The sequence below is a fragment of the Plecotus auritus genome, assembly GCF_963455305.1.
Source record: "Plecotus auritus genome assembly, chromosome: 4".
Lineage (NCBI taxonomy): Eukaryota > Metazoa > Chordata > Mammalia > Chiroptera > Vespertilionidae > Plecotus > Plecotus auritus.
The window spans coordinates 192,601,441-192,626,087 of NC_137775.1; the positions used below are offsets into that span (position 1 = coordinate 192,601,441).

Below are 24,647 nucleotides of genomic sequence, written 5' to 3' on the forward strand. Positions count from 1 at the left end.
TCTCCTGTCCTCACAGTGCGCCTGCACGACAGCATCTCGGAGGAGGGCTTCCACTACCTGGTCTTCGATCTGTAAGTGCTCAGCGTCGGGCCTCGGGGGACCCGGCTCCCTGGCCTCGCCCCCCTCGCCTCCCCGTTGCTTATTAGCACTGGGCTCCGTGGTCCCATGGCTGGGGCCACTGCTCGGGGCCCCCTCCTCCAGACAGAACACTCGGAAGCGGGGGCAGAGGCACAGGCCTCCCATCCCCCCTCTCCCTCCGTGTCCTCACCACTCGGGTGAGGCACCTGCTGGCATGTGCACGGAGTGTGAGAATGCACATGTGTGGCCCTGGTTCCATGTGTGTGTTTGTATATGTTGATGAGTACATGTGTGAGTGATCGCATGCACGTGTGTGTGGGATTTGTGAGGGTATGTCTGTGCATGTGTGTGTGCCTAGGTGCGTGTGTGAACTGTGATTTGCAGGGGGCGTGCATGTGTGTGCGTGCGTGGTTTGTGTATGTGCATGTGTATTTGTGGGGTGTGCATGTGTGTATCATGTAGTTTGTGGGGGGTGTGCATGTGTGTGGGGTGCGTGTGTGTGTGCGCGCGGGGGCTGAGTGGGAAGGCACCTGGCCGGCCGCCTCTGGCTTCCTGCTGGATTTAGAAGTGGTGATCTCACCCCTGCTCCCTGACAGCACCCCCCCGCCCCCCCATCAGCGCTGTATTTAGCTTCTGTGCGTCAGTGCCCTGGGGACGTGGGGCGGGCAGGGCCATAGGCTTCAGGCAGCCCTGGGGCCTCCAGGCTGCCAGGGGCCAGGAAAGCCCCACTGGGTGCTGTCGCCATGGCGACGGGGCTGCCTGCACAGAGGACACTCTCCCTCAAAGGACAGCTGCCTCGGGCCACGGGGGGCATGGAGGCGTGAGGAGCCCTCCGCCCACTCAGCTTCCTCGGTCAGGAGAGGCTGGACTGTCCCTGCGAGGGTGTGGCCTCCGCTCAGTACCCGTCTCCCACAAGACACCACTTCGGGTCACCCGTCAGGTGGCCAGGCCTGCACTAGGCTGTGCCCTGAACGCTGTCCATGGTCCTTCAGAGGTGCAGGCGCGTCCCCCCCCCCCCCCCGCCGGCAATGCCAGGCCACGAGCTGGAGGTGCCCTGTCCAGGGACTCCGTGGCTGAGGCGGGCCTGTGGGACTCAGGAGCAGATGGGGAGGGAATGGTGTGCGTGTGCACGCTTGTACATGTAAACGCGTGCAGTGTGTAAGTACGTGCACCCGTGTGCACGTGTATGTGTGTGCCCACAGGACTTTCTTGTCCCTCCTGTCCACACGACCCTGCTTTCTGCTCCTCTGTCCACACCCACGTGTCCCAGCCCAGGGCACCCTGGAAGGGCCGGGACCCCCTCCGGGTCCCCGAGGCCCTCCGGTCAGTGGCTCTGGCCCGGGGCCCACCCATGTAGGGACTGACACTGCGGGAGGGTCTGCGGACAGGGATTGCTCTCCTGGCGGCGGGACCGTGAGCCCCTACAGACCTCGCCCACCAGGGAGGCCAGACCCTGCTCGGAGGGGGCCACCCCTCTGGCCCTGTGAGGGGAGGAGGGAAACCGATCTGCTCAGGCCTCAGCACCACTGCAGACCTGGGCCACTTGGGGCGGGTCACTGCCCTCAGCTTTCTGAGCTTGAGTGCCACTGTCACGGGGTGGGGGGGTGAGGGCAAAGTGTGAAATGCCCCTCAGCAAGCCGTCAGTCCTGGGTGGCAGGCGATGGGGCAGAGGTGCTTGTGGAGGAGGTGGGGGAAGTGGAGGAGGGGAAGGAGGTGGGGAGGGAGAGGAGGTGGGGGAGGGGGAGCAGGGTTAGCTGGGGGAGGGGGAGCTGGGGGGTAGCAGAGGGAGGAGGAGGTGGGGGAGGCGGAGGTGGGGGAGGGGGAGCAGTGGGAGAGGAGGGGGAAGGGGAGGAGGTGGGGGAGGAGGAGTGGGAGATGAGGTGGGGGAGGGGGAGCTTGGGGGAGCTGGGGGTAGCAGGGGGAGGAGGAGATGGGGGAGGGGGAGCCGCGGGGGAGGGGGAGGGGGCAGATGTCACGGAGGGGCCTGAACGGGCATCCAAGGCCGTGCCTCCCGTGTGCTCCCTCCCGCAGGGTCACTGGCGGGGAGCTGTTTGAGGACATTGTGGCCAGAGAGTACTACAGCGAGGCCGATGCCAGGTGGGTGAGGAGCCCCCGCCCCGCCCCGCCCCGCCCTCACTCTGCCCCACACCTGCCCCTCTGGCCCCGCTGCTTCTAACACGGGCCAGGCAGACAGTCAGCTGGGCGGAGATGCCAGTCTGCCCACCCCGGCTGCGCCCACTGGGGCCCTCTGAGCAGGTCGGGGGCAGGGAGGGTGGCCAAGTGCAGGAGGACCAGGCCTCTGGTTCCCCCGGGGGAAGGTGCTGTCCTCGGGGTGGCTGGTGGCAGGCAGGCGGAGAGCAAGCAGGTGGGCGTCCTCCTGCCCCCCTTGCATGTCAGTCCATGGCCCCCAGCCGCTCCCACGCCCCGGCTGCCTCCTCATGCAGTTCCCAAATCCTTGTCCCAAAGACAGACCTGGATTCCTTTCCCAGCATTCTCCGGGGCCACCCACCCTTAAGGCCAGAGTCCTCTGCCCCCAGATGTTCTCCCTGGAGTCCCTGTGGGTCCGGGCCGTGGACAGGAAGCCAGGTCCCCGCGTGGGGGGTTGGGGGTGGGCCCTGCAGCTCTTCCTGTGGGTCAGCCTCACAGGGGATGAGGGGACTGTGGCCCCAGAGGAGCCCTCTGCAGTGTGGCTGCTGGTGGGCGGTGCAGGGCACATCCTGGAGGGTAGGCCGGGACGGGGGGAGGGGGGAGGGGGGTTGCTGCGTCCCCGCCTGTGGGCCAGATGCCACCCCAATCTGTGACGGGAGGTCGCTCCAGACGGGTTCTCAGCTGAGGGCGGTCACCCTCCTGGCCGAGGAGACGGGCGTTTGAAAAGGAAGAAAGGCTGACCCTCTCTCGGGAGTGGGTTGTGGATGCTTTTCCATTTTTAATCCTCTTTGTCTATTTTAAAGCTTTAATGAATATGCATTGCTTTTCTAATCAAGGAAAACGAAGATGGTTTTTTAAAGTAGCTTTCTGTGACTTGCTTCTGCACCCACAGGCCACCTTGCCTGCTGTGGGGCCTGAGTGCCCATGAGAAGGTGTGAGTGTGTCCTGGTGGCGCCCGAGCTGGGCAGTGGGGAGGAGCGGGGGCGGGAGGGAAGCCGGGCCACCACGGGGCAGGGCAGGCGCTGGCTGGTTCTGAGGCTCCTCGAGGAGTCTCACTTGCAGGCAGCCTGGGAGTGGCCGCACTTCATCTCCTACGTAGTGAAAACGCAGGAAGTGGCACAGCCTCTGCCTCCTGCTCTGCCAGGCTCCAGCGGGCCCGTCCAGGGCGGGTGCCTGCCTGCCTGCCCGCTTCGAGGTCGGATCCAGGGCCAGGCTGACCTCACACCTGCCAGGGCCCAGGGCTCCTGGACTGAACTCACTGGAGGAGGAGGGTGCCTCCTGGCTGCTGGGAACAGCGGCCGCCCTCACTGTCATTTCCCGCCCTGGACCTCCTAGCCCTGCTCCTGGATGCTCAGTGCCCACCACCAGGCCTGGCACCTTCCCTTGGTGTGGGAAGGGGCACGGTCCACAGCCCTGGCCCGACTCTGGGCCTGGGGCCCTTGGACCCTCCCTAGCTGCTCACAGGGACTTCCTGGAGCGCCCGTGTGGACCACACCCTGACCACGCCCTGGGTATGCCATACCCAGTATGCCCACACCACGCCCACCCCCACCCCCACCTCCAACCACCCCCACGCTACCACCACCCCTGCCTCTTTGCCTGTGCCCACCAGGCCCCGCCCACATCCGACCTGCCCCACAAGCCAATCACCTTTGCTCACCTGCCCCTCCCTCCGGGCCTCACCCCTTCACTCCTGGGAACCCTCTTGCCTGCTCCCTGCCCTCTCGTGCACAGTGGGGCTCCCCTGGCTTTGGGGTCCTTTGGAACTGGCCTGGGGGAGGGGGCTCTGCGCTGGGGCCCCTCCTGCGGTGCCCAGTTTCCTGTCAGAGCCAGTCGGGGAGGAGGGTGGCCAGGAAGGAGGGATGCCCCTAGCCATCCCCACGGGAAACCCTCGGAGCCTCTTTCACGAGGTCCTGGGCCCCGAAGGGAGACCCGTGTTTGACTGTTGTGTTGGTGCTTTGGGCCAGGACCGAGTCTGGGGGTCACCTCGGGCATCGTGGGGAGAAGCCCGTCCTGGGAGGGCTGTGTGTCCCCTCCTGGGGTTGTGCTGAGGCAGGAGCCCCAGCCAGACCCGCACGGGCCTTCCCTGACCAGTGACCGCCCCCCCCACCCAGGGCCTGTGTCCGATGGGCGACCTCGTGTGGGCCCCTGGGGTCCCTGGAGGAGGGAGGCCCCTTGGGAGTGGTTTTGGTGACCTCCCACCCCAGAGGCTGGCGAGGCCTCTGAAGTGGAGGCGGACTCTTTGTTTCGGAGGAGGAAGCCGAGCCGTCTCTTACCAAACCTGGAAAAGAGCATTGAAGATACGTACAGCCCTGTTTTAAAAGCCCCCGAAAGCATTGTAGCTCACGCGATGGGGAGGGGCTGCGGGATGCCGGCTGCCGGCGCGGAGAGGAGCCCGGAACCGTGAGAACACGCCTGGGGCGTCTCGGGAACAATTCTGACCACGAAAGTGACTCTAAACTGCTCGGAACGTGACAAAGGGCACGAGGAAGAGGTGCGTGTCCGTGAGCCGGGAAGAAGGCAGGACCCTGGCCGGCCCTGCCAGGAGGCCTCGTGTTCCTGGCCGTGGTCTCAGCTTGGAGGTCAGTCCAGGGCGAGAGCAAGGTGAGGGCCCTGGAGCCGTCCCCAGAAGTCCCCAGAATGGGCTGCTCCCCAAGCCGGGGTGTCCTGGGCACCCACAGGCTGCAGACGGGACTCACACATGGAAGAGACTCTGGGAAGAGCCAGCCAGAGACGGCTCAGCACTGCCCGGGGGCAGGTGGCACCATGTTCCATCCAGCCCGTGGCGAGCCTGGCCTGAAGCCCGGGAAGTCTGGGTCCTGCCTGCCCAGGTGGCCTGGCACACGGAGCAAGGCCTGCAGGACAGTGGACGGCAGAATGCAGGCCTGGATGTCGGGGACCCTGACGAGTCCTTGGTGCTGGGAGAGTGCAGACCCAGCGCCTGCTCAGCGGGAGCCCAGTCCCCAGGAGGGGGCGCTGCCCCGAGGGCAGCTGTGCAGACAGCGTGGGCCCTGCAGACGTTTGGGGAACTCCTGCAAGACTGAGCCCCAGAGAAAACGGGGTCCTACGGTCCCCGCGGCCTGGCCTCCGTCAGTGGCTGGATGCCCTCCGATGCGCACACAGGACCCGTCGCCCAGGACGGCCATGGGGACCGCGTGGTGCTTCGAGGACGCCCAACACAGAGATGCCAGGGGCGTCCCGGAGGGCGGGGCCTCTGGGGTGAAGACACTCACGGATTTGCCCAAAGCGGAGACCCCTTCGCAGCTGCGGGCGGGTCAGGGCGGAAAGGTCCCCACGGGGCGTCGACAGCGGCTGGAGGCAGGGAGGCTGGGCCGTGAGGCCTCTGGTCCCAGCGGGAGGGTCGGGCTCCGCAGGACAGCGGGGCTCACAGCGGGCACACAAATACCCCCACCCCGGGCAGAGCCAGGGTCTGGCAGCAGGAGAGGTCAGCGGGGGTCACGCTGCCGTGTGGGTGCTGCGTGTGGGGGAGTGAGCGCTGGGTCTGCGTGACCCCGTCCTCCTTGGCACGTCCTGGGGGCTTTGCGGGGCCTCGGCCTCCTGCCCGCAGCCCGGCGTGGGCGCAGACCTCCTCAGGCCTCAGGAGCGCTGCTCCCCCAGCACGGCAGGCCCGGACCAGCGTCGGGGGGTCAGCCCTGGGGGCCTGCAGTGACAGGTCAGCAGGGTGGGTGCTACTGGACATGGGCTGGGGACACAGGCAGGGCTGTGCCAGGCAGATGAGGGCGTTGGGGGGGGCGGGGCAGGAGGGAGGACCTGGGGCCAAGTTGGGGGGGGGGCACTGCCTCCTGCAGGTCTCGGCCTGGCTGCCTCTGACTCGCAACTTCGGCCAAGGGCATCGCTGGGGTGCGTGGGGGCGGGGGACTCCATGGGGGACTCGGTGCAGGGGCTGACGGTGCCCGGATATGGCCACAGCTTTTTGAGGAGGGGGCTGGCCCCCACTCCTTGTTCTCCTTGGTCATTAGAAAACAGAGCTGACCCTCGGTCACTCCACAGGGCCCAGCAGTGGCAGGAGGGGTCCTGGGGGATCTGCCTGCCCTCCCTCCCCCCATTCGGAGGGGCTGTGAGGGAGACCTGGGGTGGGGGGACCCTGAGGGCCAGTGCCTGGCCCTGGGGGCTGCTGGATACTTGGGGGCGGCTCGGGCCACTGGCCTCTGTGTGCGGGGCAGGGACACGGAAGCACAGTGGGCAGAGCTGGGCGGCCTGACCTGGAGGGAGCCTGGCGGTCCCCCAAGAGAGCGTCTGGCCGCGGCCGCCCACCACTGAGCTGGGATGGTCGTGGGGGGGCGGGTTCTAATTTATTGGGTTGAGTGGCACCTGCTCTGGCCCATGAGTGACTGGGGGCTGCAGCATCAGCACTGCCCACACCCAGGTGCCCACCTTCCCTCTCTCTCGTTGCCCTTTCACCTCTGCCCTTTCACCTCTGCCCTTCCCTGCCCGGGTTCCCCCCAGGCTATGTTGCAGGGTGTGGGCTCCAGCCTGGCCTCCCTCCCAGAGGGCCCAGCTCAGGGTCAGGCTTGGCCAGCACGAGCCTGGGGAGGGGGCCGGCACAGAGGAGGGCCTGGGGGGCACAGGGCCTGGCCAAGCCTGCGCTGACCTGGGGCGAGGGGAGCACCCCAGACTCCTCCTGGCTCTTGTCTGCTCTGTGAGGCAGGCAGTGCCTTGATTCCCTGCCTCCCATGACCCCGCCAGGCGGGGGCCTCACCCTAGCGCCCCGCCCCCGCTCCTGCGCCCTGCAGGCCACCGCCCCGCCCCCGCTCCTGCGCCCACGGGCCCACTAATGCACGTGCTTCTGCTGCAGCCACTGCATCCAGCAGATCCTGGAGGCGGTCCTCCACTGCCACCAGATGGGGGTCGTGCACAGGGACCTCAAGGTGAGTCCCCGCCTCCGCACTTCGCCCAGGGCCCCTGTCTGTACCTGCATGTCCTTGACCAGAGGCCTGAGGGCCCCTGTGAGCACACACCTGTACGTGCATGTGTGCATGAAGGTGCGTGATTATACGTGTGAGACGTGTGTGTGCATGTGAGATGTGGGTGCGTGCACGTGTGTGTGTGTGTGCATGGGGTGTCTGCACACAGCCCTCGTAACACCTCCAGGCTCCAGGGCTGAGGGGATGGTTGTCAAAAATCAGACCATGAGCACATGACCCTTCAGGGTCTCTATGGCTGCGACTGAGATGCAGACCTGGCAGGGGGGACCCAGATGAGGTGCTGTAGGCGGGGCTGATGCCGCAGGAGCAGAGGGTGAGGTGCCAGCCAGGGTCTCTGCAAACTCCCTGCCTCGTCCCGAGACCCTGTGGCCCTCAGCTCAGCCCTGGGCCAAGCGCCCCAGACCTTTCCAGAGGGGTCATCCTTCCCCCCCTCCCCCTCCCCCCCTCTCCACCCCTCCCTCCTCCCATCTCACCCCTCTCCACCCCCTCCCTCCCCTTACCCCTCCCCTCTCCACCCTCTCCCTCCCCTTACCCCTCCCCCTCCCCCTTCTCTACCCCTCCCTTCCCCCTTCCCCCCTTGCCCCCCTTCTCTATCTTCGACCCCAGCTCTCTCTGGGCTGGGGGCCCTGGGCTGTCCTTTCTGCTGAGAGGCCCCCTGGTGGCGGTGAGGCAGCCTTCCCTTGGAGCTGGCCCTGAATGTGTGTGTGTGCACGTGTGTGTGTGTGTGTGTGTGTGTGTGTGTGTGTCTGTGGGGTGCTCTGGGACAGACAGGCTCCTGTGCCCTTCCTGTGCCCCGGCTCCCTCAGTGCATGTCCTGTGGTCCCTGTCCTCCCACGTGCCTGCTTCGTGCGCGTGCCCCACCCCCTGTCACTGTCTCCTCTGGATGGGCCTCACTTGGGGGCCTCTAAGAGGCGGGGCCACAGGGGCGTGGGAGGAGTCCCCGCCTCCTTCCTGGACCCCAGCATTCAGAGGCCAAGGCAGAACTATGGGGGCGGGGGAGGGGGCGCACAGATCCTCGCTGGGAAGGGGAAGGCGGCGGGAGCTCCCAGCGCAGCAGCCCGTCCCAGCTCCAGCTCCAGCTCCGAGGACCGGCCTGGCTGAGCCCCCTCCCCAAGTAGCACTGTGGGTGCTCTGGCCCCGGCAGGAGTGTGGGGTCAGCAGAGCGTTGTCACCATTTGGGGCTGCGGGGAGGCAGGGGAGTGGGACCAGCAGGGGAGGGAGTGTCCTCATTCCTGGGGGGCTGTGACGCTGAGATTCAGCTCCAGCCTCCGCCGCAGACCTCCTGACGTGGGTGCCCAGAGGTGGGGTCCCCGGCCCGGCTCTCGCTGGCTGTGGGGGCCTGGCACACTTGGACACGAACACCTCGGGGTCACAGGTAGTGTCCGCAAACTTGGGGTGTGGCGTTGGACTTTCTCGGTGGCACTGAAGTGTGTGACGGGAACATCGGGGCCTGGAAGGGGTTTGGGTTCATTTGCGCCCGACTGAGGGCATTTTGGGGAGCAGGTGCAGAGGCTCTGAGGGCAGCAGTTCAGGGTCTTTCAGAATCAGGGGGACGGAGGCTCGGGCTGGACTCCAGGCCTCTGACCCAGACCAGGGCTCTCCTGAGGGTGGTCCACTTGTACAGGTGGATCCCAGACACACAAGGCCTGGGCAGGCCTCACCCACGGCAGAGGGGCCCCAGCCTGAGTGACAGGCCGGACGTGACCTCCACGACCTCCCTGGGTGGACGGATGGTCGATTGCCCGGTGGAGCGACTTCCCACAGAGCCCTTCCCTCGTCCCCGTGCCGTGCGATCTCGGGGCTGGCCTGTGGGGAGGGCGCCTGGCGGTCAGGGGCGAGCCATCCAGCAGCCGAGAGCTCTGAGCGCTGACCGTGGGGGGAGGTGGGAGAGGGAGACAGGTGGGAAGGGACCCGCCTGGGGTCGGGCCATGGTCCTGGATGGAGGGCAGCAGCCCTTCCCCTGAGCAAGGGCGCTGCTCCCTGAGCGGGAGGCCGGCCGTGCCCGCCTGTGAGCCATGCGCGTGGTGAGCGGGCGTCCTGCACCGCCCGGCTTCGGGGCCTCGGTCATCCCTCCGTGCGCTTGGGGGTCACCGTTCTGCAGGAAGTGCCCGAGCCCCAGCAGGCAGCCCCACCATGTCTCCCAGCAGCCAGACGGGGCTGGAGGGAGCCCCGCGGTGATGGTGCCCCCACCAGGGCCTGCGGGGAGCACTCCCTCTGGTCCAGCGCCCCAGTCCCATCCTGGGTCTACGGGGCCCCAGCCACACTTGGAACCAGCTTTTCCCTACAAGGCTCCTGTCCCTCGGCTGTGGGGTGCAGGCCCAGGGCCCACAGGTGTCAGCGGTTCTGGCAAACACCCACATGCGGGTCAGGCCTGAGCGCCCACCTGCAACCCCTGTCCCTCTGTTTCTCCCCTTGGGGATCCCTACGTGAACCCCGTGGCTCCCGCAGCCCGAGAACCTGCTCCTGGCCAGCAAGTGCAAGGGAGCGGCCGTGAAGCTGGCAGACTTCGGCCTGGCCATCGAGGTGCAGGGGGACCAGCAGGCATGGTTCGGTAAGCTCCCGGCTGGGCTGGCGGGGGGCAGGGAGGGCTCAGCTGCCCCGGCCCTCACACCCCCTCCCTTCCCGCTAGGGTTCGCGGGCACACCGGGCTACCTGTCCCCCGAGGTCCTGCGCAAGGAGGCTTATGGCAAACCGGTGGACATCTGGGCATGCGGTAAGCCGGGAGTGGGCTGGCGGCGGGGGCCGGGGGGAGCAGGCAGGGGGAAGGGGGGACAGCCGATGAGACCACCCGGGGGCTGCCCCAGCTGGAGTCCCTCCGGCCCAGACTGGACCTGGGGCCCCAGCTGCTGCTCAGACCCCCTGTGCCAGTGGTCATGGGTTCTGGGGGGTGTGCAGACTGCCCTGTGATGTGGGTGAGGATGGGGGTGAGGTGGGAGGCCGTAACATTCTGCCAACGTGAGGGTCCCCAAGAACGACCCAGGCTGCCCGTGGGGAGCCCAGGACCCCGGTGCCTTCCTGGGGCTGCCTGGCTTCAGGCAGGACCCCCTTAGCCAGGGCTGGGAACCAGCTGAGGGTCCACCTCTGCCGGCCGCACACTCACGCCTCCTGGCACCGGGTTCCTGGGCGCGGCCCGCTGACCTGCCCTCGGCTGCAGGGGTCATCCTGTACATCCTGCTGGTGGGCTACCCGCCCTTCTGGGACGAGGACCAGCACAAGCTGTACCAGCAGATCAAGGCTGGCGCCTACGATGTGAGTGCCCACCCCCCCCGCCCGACCTCGGAGAGCCTGACCCCTGCTGGGGGGCCCCAGACGCCCCTGAGCACCGTTTGCTCCTTCAGTTCCCCTCCCCCGAGTGGGACACGGTCACACCCGAAGCCAAAAACCTCATCAACCAGATGCTGACCATCAACCCCGCCAAGCGCATCACCGCGCACGAGGCGCTGAAGCACCCGTGGGTCTGCGTAAGTCCCGCGGCTCAGGCCTCCCTGGGCGGGCGGGCCCTGGTCCTGCCCCTACACCTGGCCACCCTGAGCCCCCCTGTCCCCTGCCCCCCTTCCTCCTGAGTCCCCCCTGAGCCCCCTCTGAGTCCCTCTGAGCCCCCCGAGCCCCCTTGCCCCGAGTCCCCACTGAGCCCCCTGCTCCTCTGAGCCCCCCATCCCCTGCCCCCCTTCCCTGAGTCTTCCGAGTCCCCTCTGAGCCCCTTTGAGCCCCCCTGTCCCCTGAGCCCCCTGCCCCCCTGAGCCCCCCGAGTCCCCCCACCCTCCTGATCCCCCCTGCCCCTGTCCCCACAGCAACGCTCCACGGTGGCCTCCATGATGCACAGGCAGGAGACGGTGGAGTGCCTGAAGAAGTTCAACGCGCGGAGGAAGCTCAAGGTGAGGGGGCCGTGTCCGGAAGGCGCCTGCCCCTCGGGGGGCCCTGTGCTGGGAGCGGGGAGGCCGCAGGTCCGGCCATGCCCTCCACCCTGGCAACCACACCCAGGTGCCCGGCTGGCCCCACTCAAGCCTCCCGCCCCCCGAGGGGCTCCGGGTGTGAGGGCGTCCCCAGCTTCCTGGCCAGGCCCTAGTGCTGGTGGGTGATGGGAGGGAGGTGGCCTGGCCCACTACAGGCTTCTGCAGGCAGGGGGTACCCCATGGCTGTGCCGTCAGGGAGAGGCCCCCCAAGAGGCCCCGGGGCCCTGAGGCCCTTTGGCGGCTGTGGGCAGTGGGCAGTTCTGGAAGCGGGAGGGTCGTGTGGGAGCAGCTGGTGAATCCTGCCAGACACCTGGGGGCCGAGGCCCGAGGGCTCCCGGCCAGCAGACGCCAGGTCCCAGCCCGTGTCTCTCCCCAGGGCGCCATCCTCACCACCATGCTGGCCACCCGGAACTTCTCAGGTGAGACAGCTCCTCGGGGCAGGCTCCGGGACCCCCTCCCCACCCTCCCCCTCCCCCGCTGCCCGAGGCCCTCCCAGGACACTGCGGCAGGCCCCCCGCCTGCCCCGCGTTGGGGTCTGTGTCCCCACTCGACACCCCAGCTCTGTGTGTCTGTCCCGGCGTCCGTAGGTCGGCGCCTCTGTGGCCTGTCGTTGTGCTGAACCTGGGCACCGTCTTGTGTGGGCGAGAGGGGCCGGGCCGCTGCAGCTCCGGGCGTGGTGGGGCCGGCCGGTCGGAGGTGGTGGGGCCGGGGCGTGCGGCCGCTGGGGGTGGGGGTCTGGGACCCGAGGCCAAGGGCCCGGCAGGCCCACCAGGGACAGCGTCACCCTGTCCTGTGGCGTGTGTGTGCGGCGTCTGTGGTCCGTCCTCACTGTCTGTCTGCCCCCGGCACCCTCCCGTGACCTTGCTGTGGCCGTGCTGCGGGCGGCCCCATCCCACCAGCCCTGACGGGGCGCCCTGTCCCTGAGACGCCCGTGGGTCCAAATGTCAGTCTCCACCTGTCGTCCTCCTGTGAGGGGCCCTGGAACCCCCGCGCCCCAGCCAGACTCTAACCTTCTCTGCTTCCTTTGTCTCTTCTCTCCCTCACCTCGCCCCGTCTGCCGCCCTCCCCTTCTAACCGGTGCTAACAGTGGGCAGACAGACCACCGCTCCGGCCACCATGTCCACCGCGGCCTCCGGCGCCACCATGGGGCTGGTGGAACAAGGTAGACGCTTGGACCCGCGTCCGCAGCGCATGGAGCTCCCTGGCTGCACGCAGCCCCGGGCAGGGAGCCCCGCTCCCGCCACACCCCGGCCCCGCCCCTTAGGCCCGAGCCGTGCCCACGTGAACCCCCAGCCCTGGCCCCTGAGTCGGGGGTCGGGAGACCCCTTTGGCCAGAGCTCTTTGCTTCGGAAGCTTCGTCCCCTTTGTCCATCCTCATTCGGAGTGACCCTGACCCACAGGAGGACTTGGGGCTGCTGCTGGGGTCCCAGTGCTACAGGGGCCTCAGGAGAAGGCCTGGAGGCAGAGACCCCGCCCGAGAGCCTGCAGCCATCCGTCCACCTGGCCTCGCGCGTCCCCCCCGCCCCCACGCGCACACACTGGCTCCGCTGCTCACATGCCGCCGGGGGTCAGTGCCCAGTCAGCCCTGCAAGCCCTGGCGGGGGTCCTAGGCGCCCCGAGAAGGACTGTGAAGGCCGCCTGGTTCTTTCTACGAGGCCCTCTCCCCGCGTCCCAGCAGCTGCTGCGGGAGGTGCCCGCCGAGGGTGGGCTGAGGGGCCCTCCCAGGCCCAGGACCTTGCCCTCCTGCACGCCCACCCTGCTCCGCCCCGACCCCCAGCTCCAGAGAAGACCCAGCATCCCAGCTGCCTCCGGGCCCTGGGGCGGGGCCGCCTCGGGGGAGGGTCTGTGGACAGGTCAGCAGGCCCACAGGGCTGTCCAGTGCCTCATTCGTGGGGTCCTGAAGCACCTGAGGGGCAGGGAGCAGGGAGCGGGAGGCAGAGGCTCCGGGTGCAGCCCTGCCGACCGCACAGGAGTGAGGCGGGCGCCGGAGCTGCCCTACCCGCTCGCCCGCAACGCCGCCTCCTGCATGAGCCGCGTGCATGGGGCTCCATCCTGGGCGCTGAGGGCCACTGTCGGGGGGTCAGTGCATGTGGGGGACCAGCATGGCTGCCCCGCGACCAGCTGCAGGGCGAGGCAGACTGGCCTCCCCGACCCGGGCAGGCGCGGTGGGGGCGGGGGAGGGGGTGGGGTGTCTCAGGTCTGAGGCCTGGCTTCTCTGGGTGATGGGCACCCTCCGCCCGCAGAAGTCTGGGTGTCTTTGTAGAGACGTTGCCGTTGGTCAGAGCCCCGTGGAGGGTGGTTGGTCTCTCCGGGGCCTGGGGTGCGCGTGCTCAGGCCCTTGGCCGCTGCCGGGTGACCACGCATGAGCTTGCGGGGCCTTTGCTGGGATAGACGGGACTCAGCGGGCCTCCGAGTCGCTTGGGACAGCGTTGCTAGGAGACGGGCTTGCACAGGGGCTGGAGGGGAACTGGGTAAAAGCAAGGTGTTTGCTTGGAGCCCAGGCCGGGTGCTCGCCGCTGCGCCCGCGGGTTTGATCGCATCGGGGGCTGGGGGGGACCCTCTGCCTGGGCCTGGCCCAGGGGCCTGCGAACTGCCTACGGGGATGACCGACTCCCTCTCTGCTGGGAACAGCACAGGCTTCGCTGCCTCTGACTCAGAGCCTGGGAGAGCCACCGGGACAGCTGGTGGCCAGGCTGGTGCCCGCCCACGTCTTCCATCGGAGAGTGGGGGTCAGCGTGCTCAGCCCCAGGGCGGATGCCTCTCCTGCAGGCCCAGCTGGTCAGCCAGGCGGAGGGGTCCCTGGGCGCCACCACCTCAGACCACTTCCTCTTGAGGGGAGTGGGGCTCCCCTATCCTGGGGCGGAGGCGAGGACTGTGCTCCTGGGGACGAGCCTGCTGGGGGAGACCCACGCTGTGTCTGCAGGGCTGTCTGGGCCTCCATCGCTGAGGGAGGTGTCCACACGGCCCCAGGAGTTTCAGGCCCTCGGATGCCTGAGGGCAGGGCCGCCAGGGTGTCTGTCAGGGTCCTGAGTCCGGCTGCCCTGGCCTGGCCCTTGGAGGGTCTGATGGGGAGTGGGGGGCGAGGAAAGGACGGTCTGAGGTCCTTCACTCCCTGGGACCCGGCAGGCAGCGCTTCTCACAGAGGGAGGCCAATGTGAGGCAGGCTGCTGGTTCAGCTCTGCCCCGAGGATGCTGGGAGGGAAGCGTTTTAATACACACACACACACCACCCCCCCCCCCCCCCGGCCGGTTTGACTCAGTGGATAGACCGTCAGCCTGTGGACCAAAGGGTCCCGGGTTCAGTTCTGGTCAAGGGCACGTACCTTGGTTGCAGGCTCCTCCCTGTTCTGGCCCTGGCCCCGGTGCGTGCAGGAGACAACCAATTACTGTGTTTCTCTCACATCCATGTTTCTCTCTGTCTTTCCCTCTCTCTTCCACTCCCTCTAAAAATCAATGGAAAAATCTCCTCGGGTGAGGATTAACAAACAAAAAAAAGAAATATATACATATATATATATGAATTGCTTTTAGAGAGAGGAAGGGAGAGGGAGAGAGAGGAACATCAGTGATGAGAGAATCACTCATCAGCAGCCTCCTGCACACCCCACACTGGGGATGGAGCCCACAACCCCGGCCTGTGCCCTGACCGGGAATCGAACAGTGACTCCTGGTTCCTAGGCCGATGCTCACCACGGAGCCACGCCGGCCGGGCTGGGAGGGGAGCTTGTGAGGAGGGACAGACCCTGGGGAGCAGGAAGCCGGTCCAGTGTGGCTGCTCGGATGGCCTGAGGGCTTCTGACCTGCACAGCCCCCTTGTCCCCACGCAGAGCCCGAGGGCAGCGTGCGGTCCTGGCCCCGGGGGACTGTGGTCAGCAGGCGGCTCGGGGCCCTGGCCCCCGCTGGCCACTGCACGGGGTCCGAGCAGCGTCAGGACCCCTCAGAGGGCCTGGGAGTCCGGGGGTGCTCATGCTGCCAGCAGGGGACCCACACGCTCTGGGTCTAAGAGCCCGTCTTGGCCAGGAATGCTCCCAGCAGGCGGCTGCTCCCCGGGCCTCTGTGGGGCCCTCCCCTCCCCCCTCCCCTCCCCCCTCCCTTGTCCCCCCCTTCCCCACAGGTGACTCTTCAGGGCTGGCCAGCTGGAGCCTTTGGGGAAGGCCTGGGGTCCGGGGCAAGGGACCCTCCCTGCTTCTCTAACACACCTGCCAGCCTGCTGGGCACTGCTTGACTGGCGGGCAGGGGGGCAGGGGGACAGGACGGGCTGTGGTCCTGGGCAGGGCTGCACTCTGCCTGAACTGACACAAACCTGTTTTCTCTCCCCCTCATGCCCTCCCCTCCCCTCTCACCGCTGTGAGGTAAGCTGACTTCCTTTTCTTTGCAGTTCTGTCATTCGGGGAGCCTGGGGAGGGCAGGTGCGGGGGGCTGAGGTCGAGAGCTGTGGGGGGCGGAGGGGAAGCCGGCAGGCTGCCCTGACCTCCATCGGGGGGGCAGCCTGGGGTGCAGGTGGCCTTTGACCCTCCCCCGTGCGTGTCATCCTACTGACCTCATGGAGCCCAGGAGCCCGGGTGGGTGGGCACAGAGGCCGCAGCTCCAGCTGCCGGGCAAGGCCAGGAAGTGGCCCCAAAGGAGAGGTGCCTCGGGCTCCGGCCGCGGGGGCAGAGCCGAGTCCTTCCTCCAGTGGAGGGGCCCGGAGGCAGACAGGCACCTGGGGTGGGGACAGGCCCCGCCTCTGGGTAGCCAGCGGCACCCCCACCCGCTGCGAATGTGCAGTGAGGAGGGATGCCCGCCACTCAGCCTGGCGCCCATCCTGTGTCCTTGCCGGGGGCACCCACCGTCCTCCTCACAGACTGCCTGCCTCTGCAGCCAGGGTCCCGAAGCGGGGGCGACACCTCGGTCCCCCAGGGCAGCCACCCCTCCTCACCCCACCCCATCGCATCTGCTTCTTGGGGAGCCCGGCACCTCGCGGGCCCCCAGGTCACCCATGCCAGGGGGCTGCGGAGGGTGGCCCCTCACGATGCCTTTCCTCCCCATGCAGCAGCCAAGAGCATGCTCAACAAGAAAGCCGACGGTGTGAAGGTGAGGCTCCCCGGCCCCCCAGGCCGACCAAGGGAGGGGCCCTCCTCCTCCCCTGACGCCCTCTCTGTCTCCGCTGCAGCCCCCGACCAACAGCACCAAGAACAGCGCGGCTGCCACCAGCCCGAAGGGGACGCTTCCTCCAGCCACCCTGGTACTGGGCCCCGGGACCCTGGTCCTGGGCCCGCAGCCCCCCTCCTGGCCCCCGGGACCCTGGTCCTGGGCCCGCAGCCCCCCTCCTGGCCCCCGGGACCCTGGCCTGTGGCAGCCGCCTGTCAAGAGGCGTGGGTGCCGGTGGGGCCCAGCTCCAGCGGGTCTCTGACCGATGACATGGCCCCCCAGCCCCCGCTGCCCCTTGGGGGTGGGGTGAGGGGTGAGGCTACCCCAAGATCCCTGCTCAGCAGCCAGACAGGCCAGCTCCTGCCTCACTGGTGGGTCCGTGGTGAGGCCCACGGGACCAGGGGCCAAGACGCCAGACCTAGGTGCTGCCAGTACAGGCTCTGAGGGGAGACGGTGGCAGCGGGGACCCCGCACAGCCTCCCAGGACGGAGGGTGGGGGCTGGTCTCACTTCTCCGCCCGCCGTGATCTGCAGGGAGACGGATGGGCCCTGCTGGCCTGTGGCTGCCCAGAGGGAGGGGAGGGGCTGGCGAACGTGGGGACCCCCTGCTGGGGAGGGATCCTGGGCTCTAGGCCTCGCCTGGGGGGATCCTGTCCAGGGGATCCCACGGCTGGTGGTCAGGTTGTGGCCGTGGAGGTGGGGTTGCTGGTCCACCTGTCCTCAGTGATGCCCCGGCCGGCCCTGCCCCCAGGGGCCCACCTGATGCCCCGGGAAGGCTGGGTTTGCCCAGGGCCGACCAGGACGTGTGGGGGTCCAGGCCCAGCAGGGGAAGTCCCGTGTGGCCTCACAGCCAGCCCGTCCTGGGCCTCTCCACTCCCTGCCACTGCGTCCCACGCCATCTTCCAGCCCAGACTCCACGCCAGCCCCTCCGCAGCGGCCCTACAGCTTCTCCCGCCCTGGCCAAGCTCTTCACCCGCGGCCTGGGCATTGCGTCTGCCTCATCGCTGCCCCTCCCCCCTCCGCTGCTCCCCACAGGCCCCTCCATCCCTGCCTTGCCCTCTGCTCCTCGGCTCGGCTGGGCGCCCGCGGCCCCTCCTCTCACTCCCTCCTTCCTTCCTCTGTAGGAGCCGCAAACCACCGTCATTCATAACCCTGTGGACGGGATCAAGGTACCGCCCTCACCCTCGGGAGCCTCTGTGGGGGCCGGAGGCAGGGCCCTGGCCCTGGGGAGGGGCTGGGCATTGACCCTGTGGGGGCAGGTGTCCCCAACCCGTCCTGAGGCAGCTCGGAGCCCATGCGTCCCTGGCTGCTCCCAGCCCGCTGGGGCCAGGGCCCAGGCTCCGTGATTGCAGAGCGGGGCCGCTTCTCAGGACCTCCTGCTGCCGTCTACCCTGTCCACTCTGCCCTAGCTGAGTGCAGGGCCTGGGGGAGGGGTCTGGGGCGCACAGACCGGTGACCTCGCCCACCTTCACCTCGCTGCCAGAGCTTCCTGCCCGGCTGGCCTCTGCTCCCATCCCACCTGCGTCTCCGGGGCAGGGAAGGGCTGTGGCGTGAGTCCTGGGCCTCGGCAGGCAGACCCTCCTGCTGGCCCACAGCTCGGAGCCACCTTCGCCAGGCGGGAGGGGGTCCCTCGGGGACCCTGTGGAGATAGCCCTTCTGGGGAGCAGGCTGCCTGGGAGCTTGGTGACGGGCGGGTGGCAGCTGGTTAGTTATGTGAAGGGCAGCATCTGGGCTCCCAGGCCAAGGAGGGGTGGGCCGGGCCTGGCTAGACAGAGCAGGCCGGGAAGGAGGTATGGGTGCCCCACACTCCGCCTGGGCCACTCAGGTTCCCTCCCACTCTGGGTGCCTTCCCGGTCCAGGAGCCTCGGGACTTTGTAAGACTGCTTCCCTCTGCCGTCAGCTGTCCACGCAGTCTTCCCCCCGCGCACACTGTGTGGCCTTGGGATGTGGGTCATACGCAGCCCAGGCTGCCTGTGGGTCTCTGGGGCCAGGGTCCGGCAAAGGCACCTCCCAGGCCCCTGCTCCCCAGGCCCTGACCCCCAGGACCCTTGGGCGGGCCGGGCAGTCAAATGCTGACCCCTGCCTCCCTGTCTCCCCAGGACTCGTCGGACAGCGCCCACACCACCATAGAGGACGAGGACACGAAAGGTACCGTGCGCTCCCACGGCAGGGGTGCGAGGCGGGGTGCGTCGGCGGCAATTTCCTGGTCAGGGTCTGTGACTCGGATGTCCCCGGGGCTGGCCGTACTCGGCGACAGCAGTCCAGGTGCACAGGCCTCCAGCCACGCTGGCCAGGCGGGCACCCTGACAGCAAGGAAGCTTCCGCCGCCCTTCGCCCTCCCCACCTGTCCCCCAACTCACCCCAGGGCCAGGCGCCCAGGTTTCCAGGAGAAACGAGTTCACAGTTGAATTTGCTCAATTTCTTCAAGTTCCTTAACGTCATGACCATCTGGCGGGCAGTTGAGTGGACGAGCAGCCGGGGGCCTTGCCTGGGTTCTGTGCGGTTCCGTGGGGCAGGGATCTGGTGCCCCTGCCCCAGCCTAGGCCACACCCCACGTGGGGCTGTGGACCCCCCGACACACACTGGCGCCCTCAGAGCTGCCCAGGGCACCCCAGCCGGCCACGCTGCAGTTTGTGGTTCCCAAACAGACAGCGACAGGCTGGAGCCAGCAGCATGGAGGCCAGCCCCCACCTGGCCTGTGGGGGATCTGGTCCAGGCCTGCTGGGGACAGGGGATGGCAGGGGCAGGGGTCTGGCCGCTGCTTCCCAAATCTGACCCCAACTGTCGGCTGGGCGGGATGGGAAGTGCCTGGCCTGTGCGGCTGGGCCAGCACTGTGCACGGAGGGCCTCATATACAGAGGAGCCCCGAGTCCCCCGAGCCTCCCCCACCCCCGGGCACACGCAGGCCCCCACCCACTGCGTGGACCTCAGCACCTGCTGTGATGGGACAGCCCTGGACGCTCCTGGGTTGGGGTTCTCCAGCTTCACCCCCACCTCCTCTTTCTTCTGCCCCTTCTCTCTGCAACCCCCTCCCCGCCTGCCTCCTGGTCACGTCTGTCTGTCCACCAGCCCCCGGGGCCCCGACTTCCTGAGCTCGGTGAGGAGGGCTCGGGCCCCGTGAGCTGAGGGCCTCCTGGCCTGCCCCACGTAAGTAGTCGGCCCTGTGGCTGCGGGGTCTCCTCTAAGGGCCTGCCGTCCCTCTCCGGGGACCCTGAGAGCCAGGGGCGCTGAGCCCCTGTGGGTCGTCTCCACTGGCTCAGGCCTCGCTCCCACCTCGGGGCTCCTCCCTGAGACTGGCCCAGGCGGGAGGCATGGCTCCCTGTCCCTTCCTCACGTCCACCCATCTGCCAGCCCCCAGGGCCTCTGACGTCCTGAGCTCCAGCCGGAGGGGCTCAGGGACCGTGGAAGCCGAGGGCCTCCTGCCCGCCCCATGTAAGTCACGTGGTTCTGCACCCCACCAGGCATGGCCGAGCGTCTGGCCAGGCACCCCTGCTCATGCTGCAGCCAGCGCCCCAGCTCGCTGCTGCCCCGCTCCAGCCTCTGAGGCCGCAGGCCTGTCCCCTCGCCGCCCCAGGCTGTCTGCCGTGGCCTCTGCAGTCACACTGCCTTCACGGGGCCCCACCCTGAGCCCCAGGCAGCACCGAGGGAGCCCCTGACAGTTGGGAGGCCTGTGGCTGAAGGAGCAGAGGGCCCTGCTCTGCCCACGTCCTCCCCACAGCTGGCGGGTCCTGGCACATTCTCACCCTCCGTCCCATCACCCACTATCCAGGCCTGTCACTCGCTTACCAGGCCTGTCACCTGAGCTTACCAGGCCTGTCACGCGCTTACCAGGCCTGTCACACGCTTACCAGGCCTGTCACGCGCTTACCAGGCCTGTCACGCGCTTACCAGGCCTGTCACGCGCTTACTAGGCCTGTCACATGTTGTCCTGGGCCAGGTGACCCCCTTGGCTGGCACCTCTGCTCCAAGCAGCTTCCCCCCCACACCCGCCATGTGACCCTTCCATCCTCCCTTGACTCCCAATGTCCCCCTATTTCCTCCACAACCCCTCCATCCCCTGCATGTCCCCCATGATCCCCTTTTCCTCCTCCGCCCCCCATGACCCTCTGTCTCCCCAAGTCCCCCATGACCCTCTGTCTCCCCAAGTCCCCCATGACCCTCTGTCTCCCCAAGTCCCCCATGACCCTCTGTCTCCCCAAGTCCCCCATGACCCCCTCTGTCTCCCCAAGTCCCCCATGACCCTCTGTCTCCCCAAGTCCCCCATGACCCCTCTGTCTCCCCAAGTCCCCCATGACCCCTCTGTCTCCCCAAGTCCCCCATGACCCTCTGTCTCCCCAAGTCCCCCATGACCCCTCTTGTCTCCCCAAGTCCCCCATGACCCTCTGTCTCCCCAAGTCCCCCATGACCCCCTCTGTCTCCCCAAGTCCCCCATGACCCCCTCTGCACTTCCCCATGCTTGGCTGTCAGCCTCAGGTGTCCTCTCTGCACTCCCCCCCTCGTGTTCACATCTGTTCTGTTCCACCTCAGCCCCCAGGATCTCTGACATCCTGAACACAGTGAGGAGGGGCTCAGGGACCCCAGAAGCCCAGGGCTCCCCACCCTGCCCGTCTCCGGCTCTCCCAGGCCCCCCACCCTGCCCGTCTCCGGCTCTCCCAGGCCCCCTACCCTGCCCGTCTTCGGCTCTCCCAGGCCCCCCACCCACCCCAAGTAAGTAACACCTCGAGGGGCTCTGCGCTGAGGAGACCCAGGCTGCAATGTGGGTCCCCCACCCCCACCCCGGCTCTGGGTCGGGCGGCTGGGGGCACGGAAGGGGCCGGGGCTTCCACGTGAGGTGCCTCTGGCCTCGGAAACGGAGTTCATGGCTAAAGACGGGGTGTGAACACCCATGTCCGTGAGCACCTGGAGACGGTCCAGGGTGAATGGGGCCCGTCCCCGTGACCTGCGGGGTCTGCAGGCAGCGAGGCTCGTGGGAGCAGAGGGCGCCCGGGAGTGTGTCTGCGTCCCTCCAGCTGGGTCCCTCCGGCTGGGGTCCCTCCAGCTGGGTCCCTCCGGCTGGGTCCCTCCGGCTGGGGTCCCTCTGGCTGCGTCCCTCCCGCTGGGTCCCTCCGTCTGGGTCCCTCCCGCTGGGTCCAGGGCCGAGGGCCGCTCCATGGGTGCTCCGTGGCAGGGGAGGGCTGGCCCTGCAGGGAGGGTGGAAACACAGCAGCAGAGGCCTCAGCCGGCTGCCCCCAGGAGGGAGGAGCGAGCGGCTGGCCCGTCTGCCGACTGCCCGCCAGTATCACTTACAGGGATGGATGACACTCCGGGCTGCAGCCACCCCCACCCGTGGGGAGGCTCCGGGCTCAGAGGAGAGGCAGCGGGGCCAGGGGCCAGGCATGGCAGGGGAGTGGCTGGGTGAGTGTGGCCCCTGCCCACCCTGCAGGCCAAGTGGGGGGGGCCGAGGCAGGGCGGAGGGAACGGGCCAAGCCATGGGTAGGGCGCCTGGGGCCTATGGCCTGCCGGCAAAAGCCCTGTTGGTGGCCCTGCCGAGAGGGCTCAGTGCTTGGCGTGAGGGGCCCGGGCCCGAGTGGGGGCCTGGACTCTGATCTGGCTGAGGGCTTGGGGCGAGCGGGGTGGTGGCACCCGTCAGCTAGTGGTGGGATGGGGTGAATCGTAGGCACACGGGACTCTGCAGCGTCTCGTCTGAGTTCAGAGGCTCCATGTCCCAGACCCTGGACCCCTGCCCGAGGCTTGGAGACCTGCAGGATGCTCCCAGGGGGCCACCTGCATGGACCAGCCCAGGCTGCAACCCTCACCGTGGGGCCAGCGCAGCAGCCTGGCGGGCTCTGAGGACAGGCCTGCGTGGGGCTGCAGCACAGCTCTGCCTGCTTAGGGGTCTGCCCTCAGCTTGACTAAGGGTCTGGGGACCCCAGAGGGGCTGTGAGCAGGACCAAATGGCAGGGCATGGGTTCTGGAGGCAGCAGAGGTGGCCTGGCCTGGGGGTGGGGGTGGGGCATTGGGGTGCCGCGGGCAGGGGCCTCCCAGCCAGCCTCCTTTGGGGAACAGGGTGCGTCTTGCTCCTGGATGTGCCCCACGTGAGTCCCTGGTACCCCAGCAAGTTGAACGTGTGTGAGTGTGGGTGGGGAGGTCCCCAGGTGTCAGGACGGGGTGGGGCAGCCTGGGGAAGGGACTGTTTGGGGCTGAGGTCTGCTCTCCATGGGTCTGAGCAGGTGAGCCAACCCCAGGCGCCCCATCTCCAACTTGGGGATGCCCAGCACGGAGGCCCAGGCACAGGGGTGTCCTGGGAGGTCGGGGGGGGGGGGGCGCGGGGGCAGGCACCGCGGGCCCTCCTCTCTCAAGTGCATGCCGCCAGCTGTCTCGGTGTGTAATGGGGCCGTGCTCACTGGCCAGGCCGCATCTCCATAATCGGGATTATACACAATCCTGATCCTGCAGCTGTCTGCCTGGACGGCTGGGGCCCCACACCCCGGCAGACACCCAGGCACAGGGCTTGGTGCCAGCAAGGAGTCACCGGGGTGCCCCAGGCCCCTGGCCAGTGGTGGGAGCAGCAGCCCCCCTGAGCTGGTTCGTGTCCACAGATTTATGCTGTGAGCTCGGGAACATCCTGTTTATTTAATACTTTCTCTACACCAACTCCCATTTTAAATCACAATTGGTTTAAAAACATTCATTTCCCCCCTAGTGGAAGGTTGGGGTCACTTACAGTAGCCGGTGACTGTGACCTCAAAGTGTAGGGGAACCAGCAGGAAAATGTCCCTCGGCTCCACCGGGGGGCTGTGGGCCAGGGCTCGTGGGCAGGGCAGCTCCGCTGTCTGAAAAGAAAGGATGACCCGGTCGGTGGGAGGTGGGGGCTCTGGGCAGGGGCTGGACTCATCCTGAGCAAGGGGCCCTGGACAGGGTGGGTGATGGGACGGAGCTGGCAGTGGTGGGAAGGAAGTGGCCAGGCCTCACTGGGAGGGTCGGGGTCGGAGCCGGGGGGCGGGGGAGGGCAGCGATGGGCTGCAGATGGGGGAGCCTGAAGCTGGAAACGCCTTCACGAAGGTGACGGGTGACCCTCGAAGGGGTGGATGAGGTCCCAGAGCAGAAGGGATGCTCAGCACCGGGACTCGCCCAGGCAGCGGGCAGAGAGGTGGGCCTGCCGCTGGGGACGCACTGGGACCTGAAGTGTCGGATGTGACCTGCACAGGGACCTGGGACCTGGGGAGCTGGAGCCGCAGCCCCTCCTGGAGGCCAGCCTTCAGGACCAGGCCTGCTGGGTCAGACAGGGGGCAGGGAAGGAAAGCAGCACAGAAGCAGAGGGGCCGTTTCAAGACGAGGGCTCCATGAAGGAGCTTGCAGGCTGGTGCACATGCACTCAGGCACACACTCCCACCTGACATGCACATGCGTGTTCCCACCCTTCAGGTGTCACAGACGCCTGGGCTCACACGCAGCAGGCAGCATCTTCTGCCACGGACTCAGTCTCCCTCCAGGTGGGTTCCCGGGAGAGGGAGCGGCCAGCCAGCCCCAGGGACAGCCCGCCTGGACCGTGGGCACATGCCTCTGGATGCCCAGTGCTTGGGGACCTGAGCCCACGGCAGCTTCAAAAGCCCTCCCACGTGGCAGCCCTGCAGCGCCACGGTCCCTAGCTCTGCCGGGAACGGAGGGCGCGCACGCACAGACACGCGGCTGGGCAGCCTCGACCCCTGGGGCTCTGGGAGAGGCTGTGGGACCCTGAGTTCTTCCAAGCCATTGGGTCGTTGCTGTAAGACAGTGGTCGGCAAACTCGTTAGTCAACAGAGCGGCAAACCGTGGCTCGCGAGCCGCATGTGGCTCGCGAGCCGCAGTTTGCCAACCACTGCCGTAAGAGATCACCACTGTGTGCATGCCTGTGGCACGTCTGTGCACGGAAGTGGTGCAGCACCCACCCAGGGACAGTGAGTACAGAACAAGATTGAGGGGACACGGGGGCCTACAACTATGTAAGATTTTGTTTCTTTAAAAAGCATTTGGAACCAATAGGACAGTGTCCAGATTTGAGCCCCCGGAGTGGGCTGGATCATCCTCTCTGCTGCTTCCATGTGTTGAAAATGTTTTGCACAAAAATAACTGTATTTAGAGACAAAGGGCCCCGGGCGACCACCCTGGGGACCAGGCCTGCCGAGGCCCAGGGGCCAAGGAGGCCGGAGCCTGGTGGAGAGTGTGGGATGGACGAGTGGTGTGCTGGCCGGCTCCTGGGCCCAGTACTGCAAGCAGGTAGAGCCAGAGGCCAGCGCCTGGTTCGCTGCCTTCCAGGGAGAGGGGTGAGACTCACGCTCTGCTCTCTGAGCTGCCTGGCCTTCGGGCAGAGGCCTCCCGAGCCCCCAGCCTTCTCCCTGCTGTGCTTGCCAGCCCCTCCTAGTCCCCTGGAGGAG

The 24,647-nt window shown here is 67.7% G+C and overlaps 1 protein-coding gene across 1 annotated transcript in view; it reads left to right on the forward strand.

Annotated features, from left to right (window-relative positions):
* The window catches only part of CAMK2B (calcium/calmodulin dependent protein kinase II beta), a 49,250-nt gene that overhangs the window by 21,892 nt on the left and 2,711 nt on the right, over window positions 1-24,647 (forward strand). The window contains exons 4-17 of the mRNA XM_080664744.1: window positions 17-71; window positions 2,110-2,175; window positions 7,043-7,115; window positions 9,621-9,723; window positions 9,802-9,885; window positions 10,327-10,421; window positions 10,511-10,633; window positions 10,964-11,047; window positions 11,502-11,544; window positions 12,213-12,287; window positions 16,161-16,198; window positions 16,278-16,349; window positions 17,379-17,423; window positions 18,354-18,402. Of these exons, the coding sequence (XP_080520870.1) occupies window positions 17-71; window positions 2,110-2,175; window positions 7,043-7,115; window positions 9,621-9,723; window positions 9,802-9,885; window positions 10,327-10,421; window positions 10,511-10,633; window positions 10,964-11,047; window positions 11,502-11,544; window positions 12,213-12,287; window positions 16,161-16,198; window positions 16,278-16,349; window positions 17,379-17,423; window positions 18,354-18,402 (1,005 nt within the window). The remainder of the gene's footprint in view (window positions 1-16; window positions 72-2,109; window positions 2,176-7,042; window positions 7,116-9,620; window positions 9,724-9,801; window positions 9,886-10,326; window positions 10,422-10,510; window positions 10,634-10,963; window positions 11,048-11,501; window positions 11,545-12,212; window positions 12,288-16,160; window positions 16,199-16,277; window positions 16,350-17,378; window positions 17,424-18,353; window positions 18,403-24,647) is intronic.